The sequence below is a fragment of the Dicentrarchus labrax genome, unplaced genomic scaffold (assembly GCF_905237075.1).
Source record: "Dicentrarchus labrax unplaced genomic scaffold, dlabrax2021, whole genome shotgun sequence".
Classification (NCBI taxonomy): domain Eukaryota; kingdom Metazoa; phylum Chordata; class Actinopteri; family Moronidae; genus Dicentrarchus; species Dicentrarchus labrax.
The window spans coordinates 8749021-8768907 of record NW_026136703.1 but is presented as its reverse complement, the minus strand read 5'-3'; the positions used below and the strand labels follow the sequence as shown (position 1 = coordinate 8768907).

The following is a 19887-nucleotide window of genomic DNA, read 5'->3' as shown; positions in this document are numbered from 1 at the left end:
TGTCTCCCAACCTTTTGCCCACCCAGAACATTTATTTCAGATGTACACTACTATATACTTTCTTTCGGATTGGGAAGGCTAGAAGGCCGAATGTACAGCTACATATATCTAGTTTTTCACCTGAAAGTAACTTCCAGACTTATTTTCGTGTGTTCACTGTATAGATTGCCATAATTGCATAATTAAAAACCTTTGCATCATATCCTTGGCTCTTAAACATGTCCATCTGTCATTATTATCATTATTTTGCATATGTCATTTTTGATAAGAGTTCACATCTCATTGTAATCACAATGGCATTCATTGAAATATGTCCAAAATTAAAATATGAGGGGAAATCAAACCACTCTTGCCCCCAGTAACTAACCCTCTCTGCTCTGTGCATTCACCGCAGCTGAGATCATATGTAACCTAGCAATAATCATTATCATTCCCGCTAAATGCCTGGCATTTTGCATAAGGCCAGGCAGCCTAATTGGCCCAATGAACCTTTCATAGAAGGGGCAATGGAGGAACAAGAGACTTCAGCGTGTCTTGGCTGGGAAGCAGACAGAGATGCTTGGCGTTAAGGCATCACAGTTATTCTGTTGCACATGCCACAAGCATCATTAAAATTGCAGAAGCCTGTGTTCATTTTGTTTTAATATTTCATCAGTGCTTGTCTGAACAGTGTTATCGCATGGTTAAAATCAGAGCCGTTTGGCATGACCCAGAGTTGGCACACTCCTCGTGCAATTTAATTGTCAGACTGGTTTTCTAGGTGTGTCAAACTGATTATAGAACATCAGGGTACTATCAGGCTACTTTGATCACTGCTGTGCTTTGAGGTGGGTACACGTGGGTAGAAGCTCAGTTTGAGTCTATAGCCTGATAATAATTATCAGGCTATAAATTTCATCATAAAAGTTGGAAGAAAGAAGAGGTGAAATGCCTCATAAATAATCAGATGGATTTCAATCAAAATCTAGGTCCAGTGTGCCCTACCCTTTTTCATCTTTGACTTTATTAAAAGTTCAAATTGAGATCAGATAGATGCTGCAGTTCCCTGTTCCCGATTCTGAACAATTCAAATATCAGGAACTGGAGAAAAATATGACACATATTCACCTCAGATTGCTCATAAGATGCACACCTTTGTCCTGACCTAATAATGTTTCCAGAAGGCTGAGGCATTCATGTCACTCTGGCCATCATCACTGACAAAGGGGACCTTTGGAGAGAACTCTCACCCAGCCAGTCACAGAACTGTATCTGTTAATCTTCATCCCTACGAGCCTTTTTGCTCATCTTATTATGACTTTCTGTTAATGCACGGTGGAGGCCTGTGTGACTGTCTGGCTATAATGGGCCTGTGTTTGATTAATCATGTCGATCCATTGTGTTTCACATCTAAGGCTGCTGCGTTAGGACTCATCAATGGAGACCAGAGTCCTTTGAAAAGGAGATTGGTTACAGACTCGGCTCATCTGAATACACAAGCCCAGTAGGCTTTGATGGCAGTCATGTTGTGTTGAACAAAATCAAAATTATGATGTCACCAGGTGTCTTGTGGCCATCCTGTTTCTCCGTGTTGTTAGGATGACTTGTTGCTGTATCATTTACAGTGTATTCTGTGAATCGCCAACAATCAGTCAGGTCCTAAGATAGTTTAAAGGTCAACATTGACTTTGGTGTAGGGGCTGGTCTTATGATTTGTTGTGGAGCAGAAATCGATTTTTAGTGTCCCCCAGAGGAATGGTGGGCTGCCAGAGACTTGAGAAAATGGGTGACTACTTCCTCCAGTCAGCTCATAAATAACCTGGTCATGCCAGCTAGCAGACATCAGATTTTGTCTGCAACTGTAGCAAACCTGTGTGAAATCACTGATGGGCAGTGATGATGTCACAGGTTAGGAGTGATGTCACAGCCATAACTTCCCATCTCGCTGTCTGAATGCCAGATGGACGGCAGAGAGGTGTGGAGGTTGGAGCTTAGAAAGCTCTTGCTGTGGGAAAGTCACCCCTCAGGAGGTGTCATTAACCTGGGCTTACTGTTTGACCCAACTCCTTTGGGGTTCCTGAGCTCCAGTTTCCTGGACCCACTCCTAATTAGGCTACTTGTTAAAACTCTCTGAAACCAGCTATTCCTCTAGAGCATCTGATGTTGTGTATGTCAATGCACACCCAGAAAATGGACACACAAACACCTCCACTCATCATAATGCACCTGTGACACATTCAGACGTTTTCTGTGCTGCTGCTGTGTCTACAGCAAAAAGCTGTTTAATGAGACACCAAGGTTTGAGTAGCTGCCATATAAAATGGGAGTGGGGCACACACACACACACACACACACACTATACAATCACCCTACTGGCTAGTTTCTGTCACACACGCTCTCACTTTATCCATCTCAATCTGTTGTTCCTTCCCACTCTGCCATTATTCCAGCAGCCAGCTTTATTGCCACATTCACTCTCTCTGTCCTTATCTTTCTTTCTCTCAGTGTCTCTCTCGTCTAAATGTCTCTGTCTTCCTCCCCGTTTTCCCATAATCACCTCACACCTCTAAGGGCCTCTGCTGAGACGAGCTTCACACCTCAGCCCTCGCTGTGACAACAGGTACCGCTGGCACTCACCGCCTGGCCTCTCTCCAATCAACACCTGCTCGGATTTATCCTTCTTTCGTCTCTTCCTCTTTTCCATCTCCCCCCTCCCTCCCTCCTTCCCATCTCCACCTTCCCATCTCCACCTTCTTTCTCCATAGTTCTATCCCTTGTTTTTGTCTCCACCAATCCTTTTCACTCTGTATCCCCGACTGGCCATTTTTCTGGCTCTCATCTCTTCTTCCATAATGAGTGACAGTTCATCCATATGCAGTCCAATCAATTTCTCCATACCAATGCCTCCTGGAGGTGTCACTGCGATCCCCTGTTGATTTAAACATGTATATGTTACACCAGTCTGCTGTCATTACCTCCCATGGTAGCCAGGTTAAATTACTGGTAACAACAGCTTGTATGCAAGTGATTTAAAGGTGTGTCTTTGACACCATGCATTTTTCCACTTAGTTCACCACCCTAAGCAGGAGACATAACCCCTAAATGTATCCATATGGATGGTTGGCGATATCCACTGATACTGTACTGAGTGGGCATATGGTATAAGGAGGTGCCTTTCAACAAAAAAAATAATGACCACATCTACTTTTTTACCCTGCTTACACTAGCACCCCTGCACAACCAAGCCCCCCCCCCCCCCCCCCCCATCCCTTCCTCTTAACAGCCCAATTATGTGACTGCTGGGAGTCAATGGTGCTGTGAGCTACTCCTGAGCTCCTCTCCTCACCAAGGTCAAGCTGATTGGCCCAGGTTAATGGGCAGATGTGGGGCTAAGAGAGGAGGGGGTCAAGCACCTAGAGGCACCCTCCACCTCATCTCTAAACTGTCCCTCTTCACTACGAGAGCCCCTTTTACCTTCAGCGCTTCTACAAACAGGATTAACCTTGGCTGCTGCTGTGGACGCCGGAGTAGCGCAGGAGTGGTTTCTCCCCATGCATGGCAACGTTTTTTTGTTTTTTTTTAAACAGGCATTAGAACTCCCCAAATCATAAGGCATGATGATCAGCCATGTGTCCTCTGAGGATAATGTAAACATACATACAGTATATCGTGATTGTGTCTTTTTGTTTTTTTATTCTAATGAAAGTCTGTGTTAGACTTTAATCAACTTTCCTTCCCGGACGGTGTTTCTTACACAGTTGCTAACAGGGATAGCATAATTCTTAGAAAGGGACTTCTGAAAAGGACTGTTCTTTTATTGCTTGTCATGTTAAAGCAATATCTTCAATCAATATAAAACTGTATCTGGAACCCATATTTCTTGCCACACCCTTCTTTCGTTCTTCTCTTTGTCTCAAGGGCAGTTAAAGTGGACAGGCCCTATTGAAAATTGCATCAAGGACTTAAACACAGCCCCTTCTAGTCTCTTTGATTCCATTGCCTCTTTCTTTCAAATTCCACAACTGTTTCCTCCCATCTTGATTATTGCAGCGTTTTGTATCAGGCCCACTGCATGCTAATACTAAAAGTCTTAAAATGGTTCAGAAGGCCTTATATGAAGGACTTACAAGATCCTGAATGTGCACACCCCTTCATACCTGTCTGATCTCTTTTCACTCATCCCTGTCTGTGCTGGACTACCGACTATCCTGAGACCTGTCTCTCCCCTGGCTTTCGATACCTTAGTCCAGATGTTTGAGCTTTGTCTTCCAGGAGATTCAGCCTCTCCTGTTGTCTCTCTCTCTATCTCTGTGCTGCTATTCTTCTATCGATGGTAATGGCGTGCTTGAGCTTCGCCTCTGGGTGTTTGTATTTGTGTGGTCTGTCATCTTTCTAGGTCTCCATGATGGAGACAAGGTTGTGCAGATCTGTCTGGTGGCACTTGAAGTTGCTTAACGTCCTCCCTGATCCACATTCTTCATATATGTTTACAATCTAGCTATAATTTTGTCATCCTGATTGTCCATAGTCTAATTTTACTGCTTATCTTCTGTACACATGACATCTAATATATATATTATTATATTATTATATTACACTCTTATGAACTCAAAATGATTAGGCATCTTTGACAAAGGGGGAGGGGGACGGCACCCTCCCTGCACCCATCATCTGACTTCTGTGACTTAGAAGTGGATAGAAATGGAGCTTAAGTAGTGAAATGTCAGTATGGGGCATCTTAAGACCCCTTCTAATGCGCCTAATCTGGACCTTAACCCCCTGCCCTGCCTTATCAGCAGATTAACTGTGTGTGTGAGAGTCTGTGTCTGTCTATGTATCTCATACATTTTTCATTTGTGCAAAATACTATTAGCCTGTTAGACTATTACCAAAAAAACTAACAAATCTCTTTACACAATCTTCCATTGTTTTCTGCAAATAAAGCACAAAACAGGGTTCCCTTCTGGGATTTTGGCAGGGCTTCTCAGGCACGAACTCTAGTCTTGATCGGCCTCTGTTTTTGCTACTGACAGCCATGCCTATAGCAGGATTCACTGTTGGGATGGTATTCCTAAGATGTTGAGCTTTAACTAGTTTTCACCAGATATAGCACTGGTATTCTATTGGCATTCCAACCCAATGATTTTTTTTGTCTCATCATGCTCTGAGGATCCCTGAACTTCCATTTGTCAAACTCCAGATGGGCTGTCACACAGTGGTCATTGGGTTCATTGTCATCTCATGACCGAAGACCCTTTTGGCTGCATGGTAAGCTCTAGAAAGAGTTCAAAATATATTGGAAAGTGCTTGGCTCTTACTTGGACTTTCAGTTCCTAAACAATTTTGATAATTCATTTTCCAGAGTCTATATCTTAACACAGTTCTATTTCATAGGTCTGTCTGAAGCTCTTTGAATTTCATGGCTCAATCAGTTGGTTGCCATATCAGTTGAGTTTTGAGGTTCTGTTTTGTTTGTATCTCATAACCTACTAGCACAAGCGCAAAGATGCACATGTATGAGCATAAGCATGCGGCTGAATAAACATGCCTGTTGATGGTTCATGCTTTTCTCTTGACTGACAGTTTGTGGCAGTTATTAAGAAGTGTTGCAATGCTCCAGTAAAATGCAGGGAAGAAGATTGGGGAGCACTTATAAACATGGATGTTAGCGGTGCAGGCTTAAAACAAATTTTAAAATAAAAATTTTTTTATGAGAAAGGAAATACATTCACTTGTAAACTGTTTACATTCACAATACCTTTTAAGTAAAGGAGTATTCTCTGAAGTCATGATGCATAAGCCTCCTTGCTGGCTGTGTGTGTTCAAAAGATGAGTGTGTGTCAGAGGCCAGTGGTGGCGTGAGGCCTTTTGTCAGCAGGGCGACTGAGAAACACAAAGACAGAGGCTGGATGTTCAGGATGCTGCTCTCAAGAGAGACACCAGTTCAGAGGTCAACATAGGCTCTTTTTGGGACGTGTGTGTGTGTGTGTGTGTGTGTGTGTGTGTGTGTGTGTGTGTGTGTGTGTGTGTGTGTGTGTGTGTGTGTGTGTGTGTGTGTGTGTGTGTGTGTGTGTGTGTGTGTGTGTGTGTGTGTGTGTACATGTCTGCATGTGCTGGGTGGGGTTACACAAAGCACAAAATGGATCCCAGTGGACAGGCATTTTCAGGACAGGTCCCTGTGGATGGAGAGAAAAGAAGGGAGAGAGATGATGATGAGGGTCAGTGGCTGTTGGCTGATGGGGTCCAGCAGGGATGGAGCAGCCTGCTAATGAAGAGCCATCTGAGGCCTCCATTCACCTTGAACATGGGCCACTGAGCTGCCCTGACCTTGGCTTTGATCCACAAAGATGCTTGACCCCCACCATTCCCCCAGAGCTAACTCCCCCCTGCCATCTGGACAGCATGCATGCATATGTATACATACGTGCGCACACCCACAGATACATATGCATGTACACGTATGCTGACTCATATACAAATGCACATATGCCTTCACAGGTTTGATATTGTTGGGTTCTGTCTCGTGGTGTTTGTTCACCCACGTACAGCATTTCTTTTTTGGGGAATTTGTGTGTTTGTGCATAATTGACCTGTGCATCTGTGTACGTATGTGTTTCGGATACACACCTACACCCAGACACATCATCCCAAATATCAGTCACAGCCTTTGTCACTAGCAGTGACGAAAGAAGGAGAGGGCAAGCAGGGGACAGGGTAGGAATGGGCTGTTATCCACTGAAACGCATTATTTTCCGAACATGTAAATGTTGTAGTTAATAGACAGAATTATTTTATCTTTATAGCTAATACTCGCTTTCTACCCTCATAACTCCCCAACCACAACCACCATGTCTCCAGATATCAGTCCCCTACCTAAAGATCTCTTACATTAACTGATCTGGGAGGGGTTTTTTCTCGTTATTATCCCAGTGGTTGCCACGCTCCATAGACGTTACATTGGTTTCCTTCTCTTCTTCCTAATAGGAATGCAGCCGCTTGGAACATAGGGGTTCCTTGGAAATTCCCAAAGTGGTGCAACACACTCTCCTCCCACACACTGGCTTGTCTTGCTTGCCCGCCCAGTTCAGCTGTAAATGACAGTTATGTCACGGGTGACTTAAGTTGCAGTCCATCTGTGGAAATGTAGACCTGTCTGCATTTTCCTTTTTATATATTTCATCCCTTGCTTTATGGGAATTTGTTTTATAGCATAAAGGTACAGTAATGCTGTTCATCAGAAAGGCTTTCATAATAAAAAGCATTTTCAGAAAGTATAACATTTTGTGTTTTGTGATCCATCTTTCCAGAGAAGTTGTTCACGAACATGAATCCAGGCACTCATCTGCAGTAGCTGCAGCTTATTTTTTCCCCCAAAAGTAGGTCAGTGTCAGCGGGTTTGGTGTCCATGACATGGACATAGCCTTTGCGTCACTGTTCTGGACGTGTCCCTTGATTAAGTTACTGCATGGAGGCAGCAGCATCTGTGCATATGCAGGGGAACAAGCTGTGCCCATGGCTTAGTAATTAGAGACAAGCAGAATGATGAGGGAGTGCGAGAGAGAGAGAAGGCAAGATTACCCCTCACTGTGCATCAGGTCTGATTTCTGTGCAGCAATTTTTTTACCCACAGATAGCATCGTACATTTACTTAAGTGAGCTGATTATGGCTCTCGCTTTCACTCATCTCCAAAATACCTTTTATTAGTCTCCCTCCCTCGCCGCCTGTCTTTCTCCCTGGCAGCCTGTCATATATTTTCTCTCTTCTCTTGATAATTCTACACTATCTCCCTTCATTTTATTCTTTGAAGTTTTTTTCTCACCCACTATAATCCATTTGTCTAACTTGGATAGAGGGCAGCGGAAGGAAGTAGTGGAGGAGAGGCGTGTGTCAGAGTCAGAGAGAGCGTCTGCTCCAGCTGGAGTCAATATTTGCTTTAGGAATCTCAATAACAGGCCTGCAGTCATCTGCATCTCTGATAATGGACAGCCATATGGCTCTGTTGACCCACGCTGTGCCGAGGTTCTTTTTCTCTTTCCCCATCCTTCCTTGTCTTTCATTTGTTGGCTTCCATCGGACTTCTAACGTTTCTTTTCATTAAGTCTTTCCTTCTACTATATTTTGTCTTCCACTTATTACCTATCTGGGCACATTTTGTTCTTTTACAAACATTCTTCCTCTCCGTCTGTCATCTATAAAAGCCTGGATATGACCCACCACACAGAGCTGTGACCCAGGTTACCATGGCAGCAGAGACTGGGATGCCCACTCTTTGTCCAATATGGTTTCCAGCAAGTGACAGAAAACAGTGACGTTGCATGTCTGGCTATGACTGGAGGACAGATATAGAGTTCAAGAGGGAAGTGCTTTTACGTGCTTAAAGTCATGCTGCTCTGCATCTCTGAAATGGAGACATTGGACCGGTAGAGAATGGTCAATTAGGTTCTGTATATTAGTTGACAGGTCTTATAGCCTGCTTTTTTGTTTTTCCATTTATATTTTCGTGCTTGAGGTAGGAAATATGAGCTTTTACTTTAATGGATTTCTTGGTGTTCTGTCCCAACAAGTGTCCAAATTTTCTGTTTTCATTAAAGAATTTCAGTTTCCAACAAAATGCCCCAAAAAAATCACTGAGCAAGTTTGTTTTAACCTACCCTTGCCCATATTCTTCTCTAACTTTTGCCTTGCGTGACAAAATAACGCTATTCCTGTTCTTGATGTGGACTGTAAGTAGACAATATTAGACTTGACTTGTTTGATTCATAGGGCTTGTGAGTATACAAACCCATCCTTATCCTCAGTTACCCTATCCTTTGTCCTATTCTGCCCTCTGTCCATCTCTGTGTGTCCCTGTGAGCAGCTTGGCCATGGTACCCTCTGGTGCCTCCCGGCTCAGGTGCCCGTCACCCCCGCTTTGCCACGGTTCCCTCAAAGCCATTGGTCATGGCTGCCTTGGCCCCTGCTGTGGCGGCATGTGCCCACAGCAGGCCCCTTGCCCAGTCACTGTCTCGTCCTATCTATCTAACCCAGACCAGAGCCTCTCGGCCCAGTCCAGCCTATCTCAACTCAGCCTGGTTCAGGCTTGGCGTCAGCAACAGCCCAGTGCCACTCCACCCTGGCAATCGTAATGAGATGAGGGGAAGGGGGGCTCTGTGTTGAGTGACTAGTGTTGTGTGTTTGTGTGTGTGTGTGTGTGTGTGTGTGTGTGAGAGAGAGAGAGAGAGAGAGAGTGAAAATGCATGCGTTTGTTGAGCAATTTGTTAGGCGTTGTCTATAAAGGAAAATGGCCAAAACAGACAGGCGTGAGAATAATCAGTCTCATTGTCAAACACACACACACAGAGTAAAATCTCAAAAGGGCTTTCTATCATTATGCCATCAGAAAGACCTTTTTCCTCCAATAGTTCCCAGCACCATATTTTATCCAGCACTTGCCTCCATTCCACAACAGACTTAGAACGATATATCTATGATAATGATATGATAATGGCCATCAGAATGTTTTCCACCCTCACCCGGCAGCCATTTTGCTGGCTTATTTATATATTTATTAATTTGAGCTTTCCCATTTCAAATCCGGCCATCCATCCTGCATGCTGGCTGCCCAGGCTCCAGTCACTGCTTGTCACTCTGAATTTCAAATGGCTCCAATTTTCCCCCTGATGGCACCGAGAAGTGGCAGGCAGCACATCGGGGAGGGTGGTCCTAGACATGCTGCCTGCAGCAGGGGTTCTATTAGAGAGAAGAGAGGGACGAGAGGGGGGAGAGGAGAGGTTTGGAGCATCACGCCAGTAGTGATGTATTCTTCCTTTCTTTTTTATGATTATTTTGGAGACTGCTTTCTCATTTGGGGATGTGTGGCATGGCTGATTGTTCCATCTTTGCTTCTGGCTGGGTTGCTGATGGTGGAGCCGCCCTGCCCGGTAAAGCTGCCCCTCGCTCACCCAGCTCACTCTCACAGTATATCTAGTGCAGCAGTGAAAAAATGTGATGTGTGACTGTTGCTATGATTTGTTCCAACCTGGCAACCATATACAGATGGATGTTTTAATTCTGAAATGTGATTATTTTGTGAGTATTACGTTTAACTACAGGCAAAGGCTTACTGCACTTTGCTGCCTTTTTGTTTCTCTTCTCCAACATGCCATTATGTTTTGTTCCTTAACGGGAGCTAACCAGCTATGAGGAGCGGGCACTCTACTTGGAGGCCATTGTTCAGAACCACAGAGAGGTCATGACCTTTGAGGACTTTGCCTCGCAGGTCTTCTCTCCGTCTCCTGGCTATCCAATGAGTGGGACAGGTGAGAAATGAACTACACAGTACCTCTGTTCTCCTTCGTGTTCTTTCCACTCAATCTCTTTTAGCCCATTCTGTCTGTCTCTCCATCTCACTATTGCCTTATCACATTTGTGCATTTCCTCTCATGCCCCCCCCCGCATCTCTTTTCTTGCCTCTTTCTGTATCAGTCTCCTCCTCCCTCCACAGTACACCTGTTTTCCCCTCGTTGCCTCCTCCACCCCCCCCTTCCATTCTCTCCACTCTTCTTCCACGCCTACGCTCACTGATGAATATCAAACGACAGGCCCGGCTCTTGACGCTATCCGGCCGACTTCAAACACTCTGCTTTCTCCACTTCCTTAAGCCCCACTCACGCTACTTTGTTCATCTCTTCTTGTTTCCAACTGCATCTTTTCCGTGCATTTACTTTCCTATGAATATAAGCAGCCTTGTTAAATGGTGGTTGCAGAGTGCATGTTTCTATGTGTGTGTGTGTGTGCGTCTTCATGAGCTCATTCACCAACACTTAAGAGATCCAACTGACAAACAGCAGCTCGCGGATGTCAGCACAGCACTCTTATCAGTCCATGATGAATAGAATGGAAAACGTGTCTTATCTTGTTCTTCCTACTTGTACCAGCTCGGATCGATCTGCAACAGCACTGAAATCAATACAGGATTGCACTTTTCCACTCTATTGGATCCCGACACACGTTCTGTTTTGACAAGGAAAGCACTCCACAATACCACACCATCTTGTCATTTTCAAATCTGTCAATGTGTGTAAGTTTTAAGGGTGGCTTAAAGTGTATGTAATATTTTTATCCTGTATGCTGGCATGTGAGAATTAAATGTCTGAATTTCCTGAGGTGTGTGAGTGTGTGTGTGTGTGTGTGTGTGAGTGTGTAGGACTTCAGATTCTCAGACAGCAGGTGTGGTATTCAGGCTGTTAAAAGCAGGCCAGAGGTGGTCAGCCACATCACCATACTGCTTGCCTATCTCTCCTGCAGAGGTGTAAAATCTCCCAGACTGACCCCTATTCACCTCCTCTCATCCCCAGCACCAAACCAGCTTAAAAGAGAACGACTGGGGGGAAATAGATACAGATACAGGGGAATGCAGAGGGGAGAGAGAAAAGAAGAAAATCTAACTAATGTTGTGGACTATTTCAACTAGAGATGTTCCAATACCATTTTTTCCTCCCTATTCTGTGTGTGAACTTTGACAGAGTTCGAGTACAGCCGAGAGGTTAGCCAGGCTTAAGAATAATGTTTCACAGCATGTGCTGTGGCTAATGTGAGACTCCATAACATAATGAAGTCTGTAAGGCTGTCGTGTCACCCTCACCGCTGCGGAAACTCGTTCTGAACGACAATTTGTATTTCTCTGGAATCTGCGTGTGTAAATAGATTAATGTACGGGTGTGTGTATGTGTGTGTCTGTCCATTCATATGTTATCCAGGACTCACTTGCTCTATACAATACTATAACACAGTCACTTTCTTGTAGGTTAACCATTATAATAGTGCATGTTGAGTAATTTCACAAATGGCTTTTGCTCTGTAATCTTCTGAAGAAGGTGCATGTTTAACCTCTAAATACTGCTAGGTTCATTGGTTCAAACCCACAATACTAGAGAGGTTTCCAAAGTAAGTTCATTTTTATTGATGAATTTTAGCAAAATAAGTATAAAATTACACAAAGTCTATAATATATATATATATATTATATGTTCTGGTGCAGCCTTGGAAACACAGCATCTTGGGTTTGAATATTAGACTGTTCTGTACAAGAATCACATAGCTTCACTGAAGTGCCCGGACAAGCAGACACAGAACATACTGTGAGTCTGTCATACAATTTCCCCTAAATTTAAAGAAAACTAACCAGATTTAAAGGGAAATACAGAATTTAAGATGTAAAACCTAAAGTATTAATAAGAAAACACACACATACCAGATGCAACTAGTAGGCCTGCAACTAATTGATTATTTTTATTATCAATTAATCTGACAAGTTTTTGTTAATTTAATTTTAGTCTATAAAATGTCAAGAATATGGTGAAAAATGCCCATCTTGATTTCCCGAAGGATCCCAACCTAACACATTCAGACAGTCAAAGGTATACAGTTTATGAACACTAAGAATAACACCAAAATATCCATTTGATAAACTAGAAACAGTGAATGTTCTGCATTTTTTTCCTTAAAAAAATGACTTTACAGTTTGATAAATTTGGTGATCTAAATTGTTGCCTATTTCTATCAATCCTATTAACAACTATGTATTCCTATCAACTGTATTTATAAATGAAAGGCTGCATTGTAGCTAAAAACCATAGTCATGATGTATTTAAAGGTCTAGTGTGTAACATTTAGGATTTATAGGCAGAAATGGAATCTAATATTCTATGTATGTTGTCATTAGTGTATAATCACCTTAGAATGAGCCGTTTTTATCTACTGAGGGAGCAGGTTCTCTTCTACAGAGACTGCCATGTTTCTACAGTAGCCCAGAATGGATAAACCACCAACTGGCTCTAGATAGGCCCTTCCAGGTTTTTTGGCGCCACCACAGTGTCTGTGACGTTTGGAACTGGAGGTTGAGGCGAGGGGGGGTTGTAATCTGCCATTACACCACTAGATGCCACAAAATCCTACACACTGGTCCTTTTAATGCTTTAAGCTATACATATATATATATATATATATATATATATATAAAGCATCTAAGTATCCTTTATTGTTGTGGTTTTTCATTCCTGATCGTCTGTGTCCCATCAAGCATATAGCTTCAACGTAGCAGTGATGGCTGGCTCCTCATTCTCACCCTTTTGAAATGTGCTACTTCCCTCCCATGTCTTTTGTGTGTGTGTGTGTGTGTGTGTGTGTGTGTGTGTGTGTGTGTGTGTGTGTGTGTGTGTGTGTGTGTGTGTGTGTGGTGTGTGTGTGTGTGTGTGTGTGTGTGTGTGTGTGTGTGTGTGTGTGTGTGTGTGTGTGTCTGTATATATGTGTGTGCTTGTGTGGGAGTTTGTCCATCCATATGTCTGTCCGTTCCACCCTGGTCTGGCTCCCATTGCTGCCACTAACATGTCATCCATGCTCCATGACAGCGTGCAGGCGTTGGCCGGGGATGGTTTGGGACATGGAGTACCCCTGGGCCAAACTGGACTGTAAGACTCTGCCTGCTTCCTCCACACTAGGCATGACGCCCAGCCACAGCCCTCCAACATCCATCCTTTCATTCATTTAGGTCACTGTGAACCCCTCCATCATCAAATAACTGAGGGGTTGCGCTTGATTTAGCCCTTTTTTGTAACACCAAAGCAGGAATTCAAGTACAGATTCTGCATGCTGATCACTAAATGAAGCACTCCTGCAGTGTTTCACCAGTGTTGCTGTAAGGCATTTAACCCTATCATCCCTTTCTATACCTTTTTGGCTTGTCGGTGCCCTCCACAACCTCGTCCTCCATGATCCTGAATGCAACGTCACCCTCATCCTGCAACTTCAGCACATCCAGTCATGGCTTCCTGCATGAGCTAGTCCATCTATAGTACAGACTTCATCCACAGTGCTCTGCCCTTGCAGTGTTACCCCTGTACCTCCCTCCTGCTTTGCTCAGTTTTTAGTGTTTTGTTATTTTTTTGTTCCATCCTCTGAACTTTTTTCAAAATGAATCACAGCACATCAGAAGGCAATACTTCTCGCTAGTGGATAAAACAACTTAAAAGCCCCAGTAACTCTCTGAGGTGCCCTCGCATCTTTTACTTCTCACCCTAACCCTCTCCAGTAGTAATACTTGTGGTTAATGTTTCTCAGCCTGCTGTTGCCATGTAAACTGCCCACCATTCACGCTTTGGATTTCAAAATTCTTACTTTTGAAATCTGTGAATTGGACAGATCTATCAGGCACCATCAGACAAAACATGGCACTTGTTGATTAACATCCTCACCCGAATCAGTTAACTTTGTCTGACTTTTAAACCCTCCAGTGACAACTAACCCTCGATTCCACACAAGCTGTCTGAACATCCTTCCAAATCACTGACTTTTCAGCAGCAGCGTGTTGTGTTCTGCTGCAGTTTGGTATGGTGTGTGTCGGTGTTTCCACTCCTCCTCTCACATGATGCTCTACTCTGTTTTTCCCTTTTTAGATTAAAAATATCTTAAAGGTCCAAAAACTGTATATGGCGAAGGTAAGCCCCGAGTCAGACCTGAAGCCTGTTTCCGTCCAGCAGACTACAGTACCTACCCTTCGCTCCTTCACTCATCCTGGCTGTTCCCCCCCCCTTCTTTCATTCAGTACTAACCACGCTTTATTTACTGAGTGCTCTGACAAAGGGGAAGGGGACAGAGAAATCAGGCTGTTTATTTGGGGGGGTGTCCTACTGTTTAGGCCAGGCTGGTAATTGAAAGTGATGCACGGTGGGGACAATTAGCACCTGACTAAGTAGCAGCATGAACAATACGGCTACACTTCTGGCCCTCGCTTCTGCATGTGGCGCGCCTTTATCTCTTCCCCCAGCAAACACTTTTCTCTTTTCTTTCTTCCCTTTTTCCCCCCAATCCCCTCCACCCCCCCTCATTTCCTCCTGTTGGAGTGTGCCTGTTTGCCTGGGGCAGACTCTGAGACTAACACCTGCCGCACTGGAAGACGTCTTTGTCATCTAAAGCCTTGTTTGAACTGCTGCAGAGGGGACCAATGGGATAGCAGGGCCATTTAAAGACTTTCTTTGTTTTCTTTCTCTCTCAGTCTTTTCCTTCTTCTTTCCATCTGAAATTAACCTCACCATAAGGCAGTTTGGGCTGAGTAAGGAGCGGAAATGCTGGGGTATAATGACGATAATAAGGACACATTAGCCTCTTCTGGATTGGATTTTTTTTTTTTCTTACTATGAAAATGAATTCTTACATAAGGCCATACAGTGAAGAACATAGTTCAGAAACTGATGCAACCACAGTCATTAAGTGCCACAGTGGGAGTGATGACTGTTTAGTGCAGCATGTTTTAATGGACGCTAAACGAAAAGGGAAGTCTGTTGAGTGGGTGGTGAATTGTACCACACTATTGTCTGTGTATATTAGCTTTAATAGGTGGTTGCCTTCCTCCTGTCTGTCATACGTCTTTACAGCACATGCAGCTGGAGTTTAGTTTAGAAAACAAAATGTTTACTGTAGGAATGAGTAGAAGAATACGGGAATGCAGGATTTGCTCTGTCCATAAGGCCAGCCCACATTGTTAGCCAAGCCCATCCCTTTCTTTTTATATTCATATGCAGATTTGAGAATGCATGTTCGGACCCCCATCGCCTCCCCTCGAGCCCTTCACAATACACACGCACCCGATGTTTCATCCATAGCCCAGCCCTTCTCTCCCAGTGAGCCACGGTCCTGGATGCTGCCGGTGTCCACTGTGCTGCTGAGTGTCTGTTACTCCAGCCATCTGCCATTCCTTTTAGCCGCTGCAACTTGAGATGCCCCCCGAAAAATGGCAGGAAATAAAAGGATAGGAAAGAAAATAGGCAGCCAGATGCCATCTCGACAAAGCAGAAAAGTTGTTTAAAACTCGAGGCATGGGGCAGAGGCAGGTGGGGGGGGTTGGGTTGAGTTGTGTTGGATTGGGTGGGGAGGGGTTTTGGTCAGGGGCACACTGAGGAAGTCAGGGCGACGTTCACAATACTTGATTGTCCTCAGCAGCATTTGATGCCCACCTCCCCGCTTATTACTATTTGCCATCCCGTAATCATGGATGTGAAGTTTTTTTTTCAAAAGGACAATGTTTGACAATAGGAAGGCTCCGCATGTTCACAACAAGAGCATAATGTGTAATTTTATTTTCATTCAAAGCATTCTGCTGTCACGCTGCGAATTGAATAGTTTTTTTTGCCCATAGCTGCAAAGGTTACCTCTCATTTTTTATATCCTATAAGCATCTGGAAAAACGGTACTGGGAAGAAAGGCAGCCACTCTTTTAACAAGCTTTGCTTATCTACAGCATGTGAAAAATGTGTAATTTCTGAAATATTTTGTTCGCTTTCTCAAATCTCTACTCTAATGACTTAACGGGTAAAACAAACTCAAATTTTGACACTTTTATTTATTTTTTTTACAGTTTGCATTGTAAGTTTTCTGAATGTTGGTGAAAATCCTATGAACTTGGATAATCTTGGTTGTGGGAGCAGCCACGTGCATGACAAAGCATGCTGGAATAAACGGCAATCACACAAAGCCCAATGAGCCCCTGCCATGTCTCACCATCTCTGTCTCCTGTTTTCTTTCTGCAAACAAACTCTTCCTCCATCCTCTCCCCCCAGGCTCCTTCACCGGCAGCGCGAGCACTGAAGCCGGAAACACCATAGGAACGACGGACTCTGTCGACCAGGTCTCTCCCACAATGCCCCGTGCCACAAAGAACCGAGTTTCCGGAAAACTCCGCCGATCAGCCAGCGCTATAAGCAAATCCTCCAACTGAGCTTTTCAGCCTTGTCTCCCTTTTTTTCCTCCCTGAGTGCAGCCTTTAATCTTTTCTCGAAGGACCTCACACACCCAGCCGTGACTGCAAGAGATTCTTTTTTTTTTTTTGACGTGTTGTTTTTCTTTTATTTTGTGTCATATAAACATGTAACTGGAGCATATTGCAATTTTTAATTTAAGTAGCAAATCATTTGATTTTGTTGATACATTTCCATTTGTCGTGGTGTTTAACTGCTTAATCAAGATGGACATGTGACTAAGCTATTTATGTTCATCCTGGTGGTTCCAGCTTAAGAATCAGCAACATAGGAAGACTTGACTGAGAAGTCTTAACGCAACCTGTGATAAAAAATGTCATTTTTATTCTCATTTTATAGTGCAGACACGATGCACTAGAGAAAAAAGTTCTTACTATAGTAAGGGAATGGGAGACTGCTTTACCCTGTTTCTATATCTCATCTATCTTAACACTTAATGTGACAAGCACTGAATGACACAGCTGTAAATGGCATCATGCTAAAACTGCACAAGGGATTGGTATCCATTTATAAATGTGTCTGCCTTTTTTACCTCCTCCTCCACCTGCCACAACCTTTCTGTGTCAAAGATACCACTTCAGTTTGGACCACGTCTGTGGACCATCTCCCTACAGTGAAAAGGAGAAAAAGACTGAAGCATGGGGAATACCTCTCCAGAATGATTTGTACTCACGGCGCTGCTACACAGACTACACAGTCCCTGTAGTGCATGCAGTCAGACGCTTTTTAATTGTTTTGAAACCAGAGTGGACAATCAATGACGTCTTTCTAACTTGCGCTGAATAGAATTTTTTTTTTTTTTATCACTCTAATTTTCCTTTTTAAATGAATTCCGATGGATTGTGTCATGATTTGATTTATGCAACTCTGCTGGAATGAGAAAAGACTGCATTTGTAATTGTTTTCTGATGTCGTTAACATAGGCTCATGTCCGGTAATCGAATAAGTTCCCCCTGTCTCTTTCCTCTGCTATCAGTTTCCCTGTCCTGTGAAGCTAAGACATTGACATTCCAACGTTCCCGACCAACGTTTTTGCACTCACTGTCATTGATTAACTAGCATTGAATGTTTCTCTTTGTTCTTGGATGTTAATTGCTTTAAGTTTTATTTGCTGATGTCTGTTTGCTAGGTGTGTATATAGAAAGGACTATTTGATTAATTATTTTTGCTGTTGTGTTTTATGTATTCATGTGCTGTTTAAAAGGAAAAATACCACCAGAGCCTCAGGTGAATCTTAACTCCATGCACTGGTGTGTGCGTGCGTGCGTGCGTGCGTGCGTGCGTGCGTGCGTGCGTGCGTGCGTGCGTGCGTGCGTGCGTGCGTGCGTGCGTGCGTGTGAATGAATGAATGTGTGAGTGTGAGAGAGAGTGTGAGCTTCAGAGGGAGCTTCTCACAGTGCCTGTGTAATGTCTGCCCCCTAAGATGCTGTCCCCCACCCACCCCTACTACCCATAATCAGATTTTAGTTTTTCTCCTTCATCGTCTGAGACAAACCATGGAAACCCCACGTCACATCTCCTCGTTAGCAGTCAAAAACAAAAGTGTTTTCCTCTCCTGCGACTCTAAAGGTCACTGTCTTGTGCTTCCCACAAAAAAAAACAAAACAACAGATGGATTTGGAATCGTGGGGTTCTCTGTTTAGTCTATATTATAGGTGGTTTGCTGCTCTGTCTTTATCTGTGAATGGAATCAAGTGGCACCGACTCCTCCTCTTTCCCATGATCCTTTCCCCCTGTCGCCTCCTGAGGCCACAGGAGGGGTTTGGGAAGGGGTGGGGTGGCTGCGTTTTAGGTGGCATGCCAGAGCTGAACTCTAACAGCCCTCCTAGCAACAACCAGGCCGGCACTCACACACTTCTCCAACCTGCCCGCTTGGGGTTGTCATGGTAGCCAGGTGTTCCCCACATACACACATTATACACTCACACCCTCTGAGGGCTCCACCCAAGCTGCAACACTATCCCCATCTGTTGCACTACTATGCCTTACTCTCCCCCCCCCCCATGCTCTCCTGTCATTTTTTCGTCATCCTCACATCTTTCCTCCTTTTGTTTGTTCATTCCCCCCCCGAAGCAGAAAATGGGGAATCCAAACAGCAGGAGGGTTGACGGATTTGTTTTTGTGCTTTTCTTTTTTTGAAGAATGTATAGATATATAGGCCTGGATCAACATGTTTGTTTTTTATTTTCCCCAAAGCCACTTGAAAGAACCACCCAGGATGCTGATCTAAAGATTGTAGGTTATAGATGATGTCTGTTGAAGGGGTCTGTGCTCCCCCTTTGGTGGCTTAGTTGCTGGAGATGTTAGTTTGGACCAAGATAAGGATTGTGTGTCTTATATACGTGAAGAAAAATGAGCTAGTGTTAGTCCTAGTATGTTTTTGCTTTTCTTCTCGTTTTAGAAATCCTTGTACATTGTGTCAAATTTGAGGGCTTCTGCGCCCTCTGAATATAAATATATTAATGCCTGTAATATAATCTTTGTATAAGAGGAAAAAAAGCTTGAAGATTTCATCATTACTTGTCAACATATCAAACTGTTTTTAACGACCGAAGTCCTGCTATCTTTATTAGAAATGTGAAAATTGAAACATTTCATTAAATCAATTTGAAATTCTATGTATCTTTGTCATTTTTCCCCTCTCAACTACACATCAGTTAATTGTGTAACCTCTGATTTTGTGTGTGTGTGTGTGTGTGTGTGTGTGTGTGTGTGTGTGTGTGTGTGTGTGTGTGTGTGTGTGTGTGTGTGTGTGTGTGTGTGTGTGTGTGTGTGTGTGTGTGTGTGTGTGTGTGTGGTGTGTGTGTGTGTGTGTGTGTGTGTGTTGACATGATGGTGCTGTTACCATGGGCTTTCTGACCCTGGCCCTGCAGTGCTAGCAGCAGCAGCAGCAGGGGTAACCTGACCCTCCTTCCATCTGTCTCCCCTGCTGCTCAGCACTGCTTAGGGCAGGCCAGCATAATGGAACCTCACCGGGAGGTACAGGTGCAATGGTTGCAGCACCTACGGGTGCCCAGCCTCGCCTGGGTCACATAAAGACGCTAGAAAAGCACTTGACCGTAATTGGATCCTTAAAACTGTGTGTGCGTGTGAGAAAGGGTGAGAAAGAAGCCTAAT

At 43.8% G+C, this 19887-nt stretch overlaps 1 protein-coding gene across 8 annotated transcripts in view; it reads left to right on the top strand.

Annotated features, from left to right (window-relative positions):
- Positions 1-19388, top strand: part of ralgapa2 (Ral GTPase activating protein catalytic subunit alpha 2) — an 86903-nt gene extending 67515 nt beyond the window's left edge. For 5 of the 8 annotated variants that reach the window (XM_051382297.1, XM_051382322.1, XM_051382349.1 and 2 more), the window contains 2 exons: positions 10157-10278; positions 16573-19388. In XM_051382297.1, coding sequence (XP_051238257.1) covers positions 10157-10278; positions 16573-16730 — 280 coding nt within the window. In that variant the 3' untranslated portion in view covers positions 16731-19388. The other 3 variants (XM_051382314.1, XM_051382340.1, XM_051382306.1) reach the window with 3 other exon arrangements.
- Positions 19389-19887: the final 499 nt, after the last annotated feature.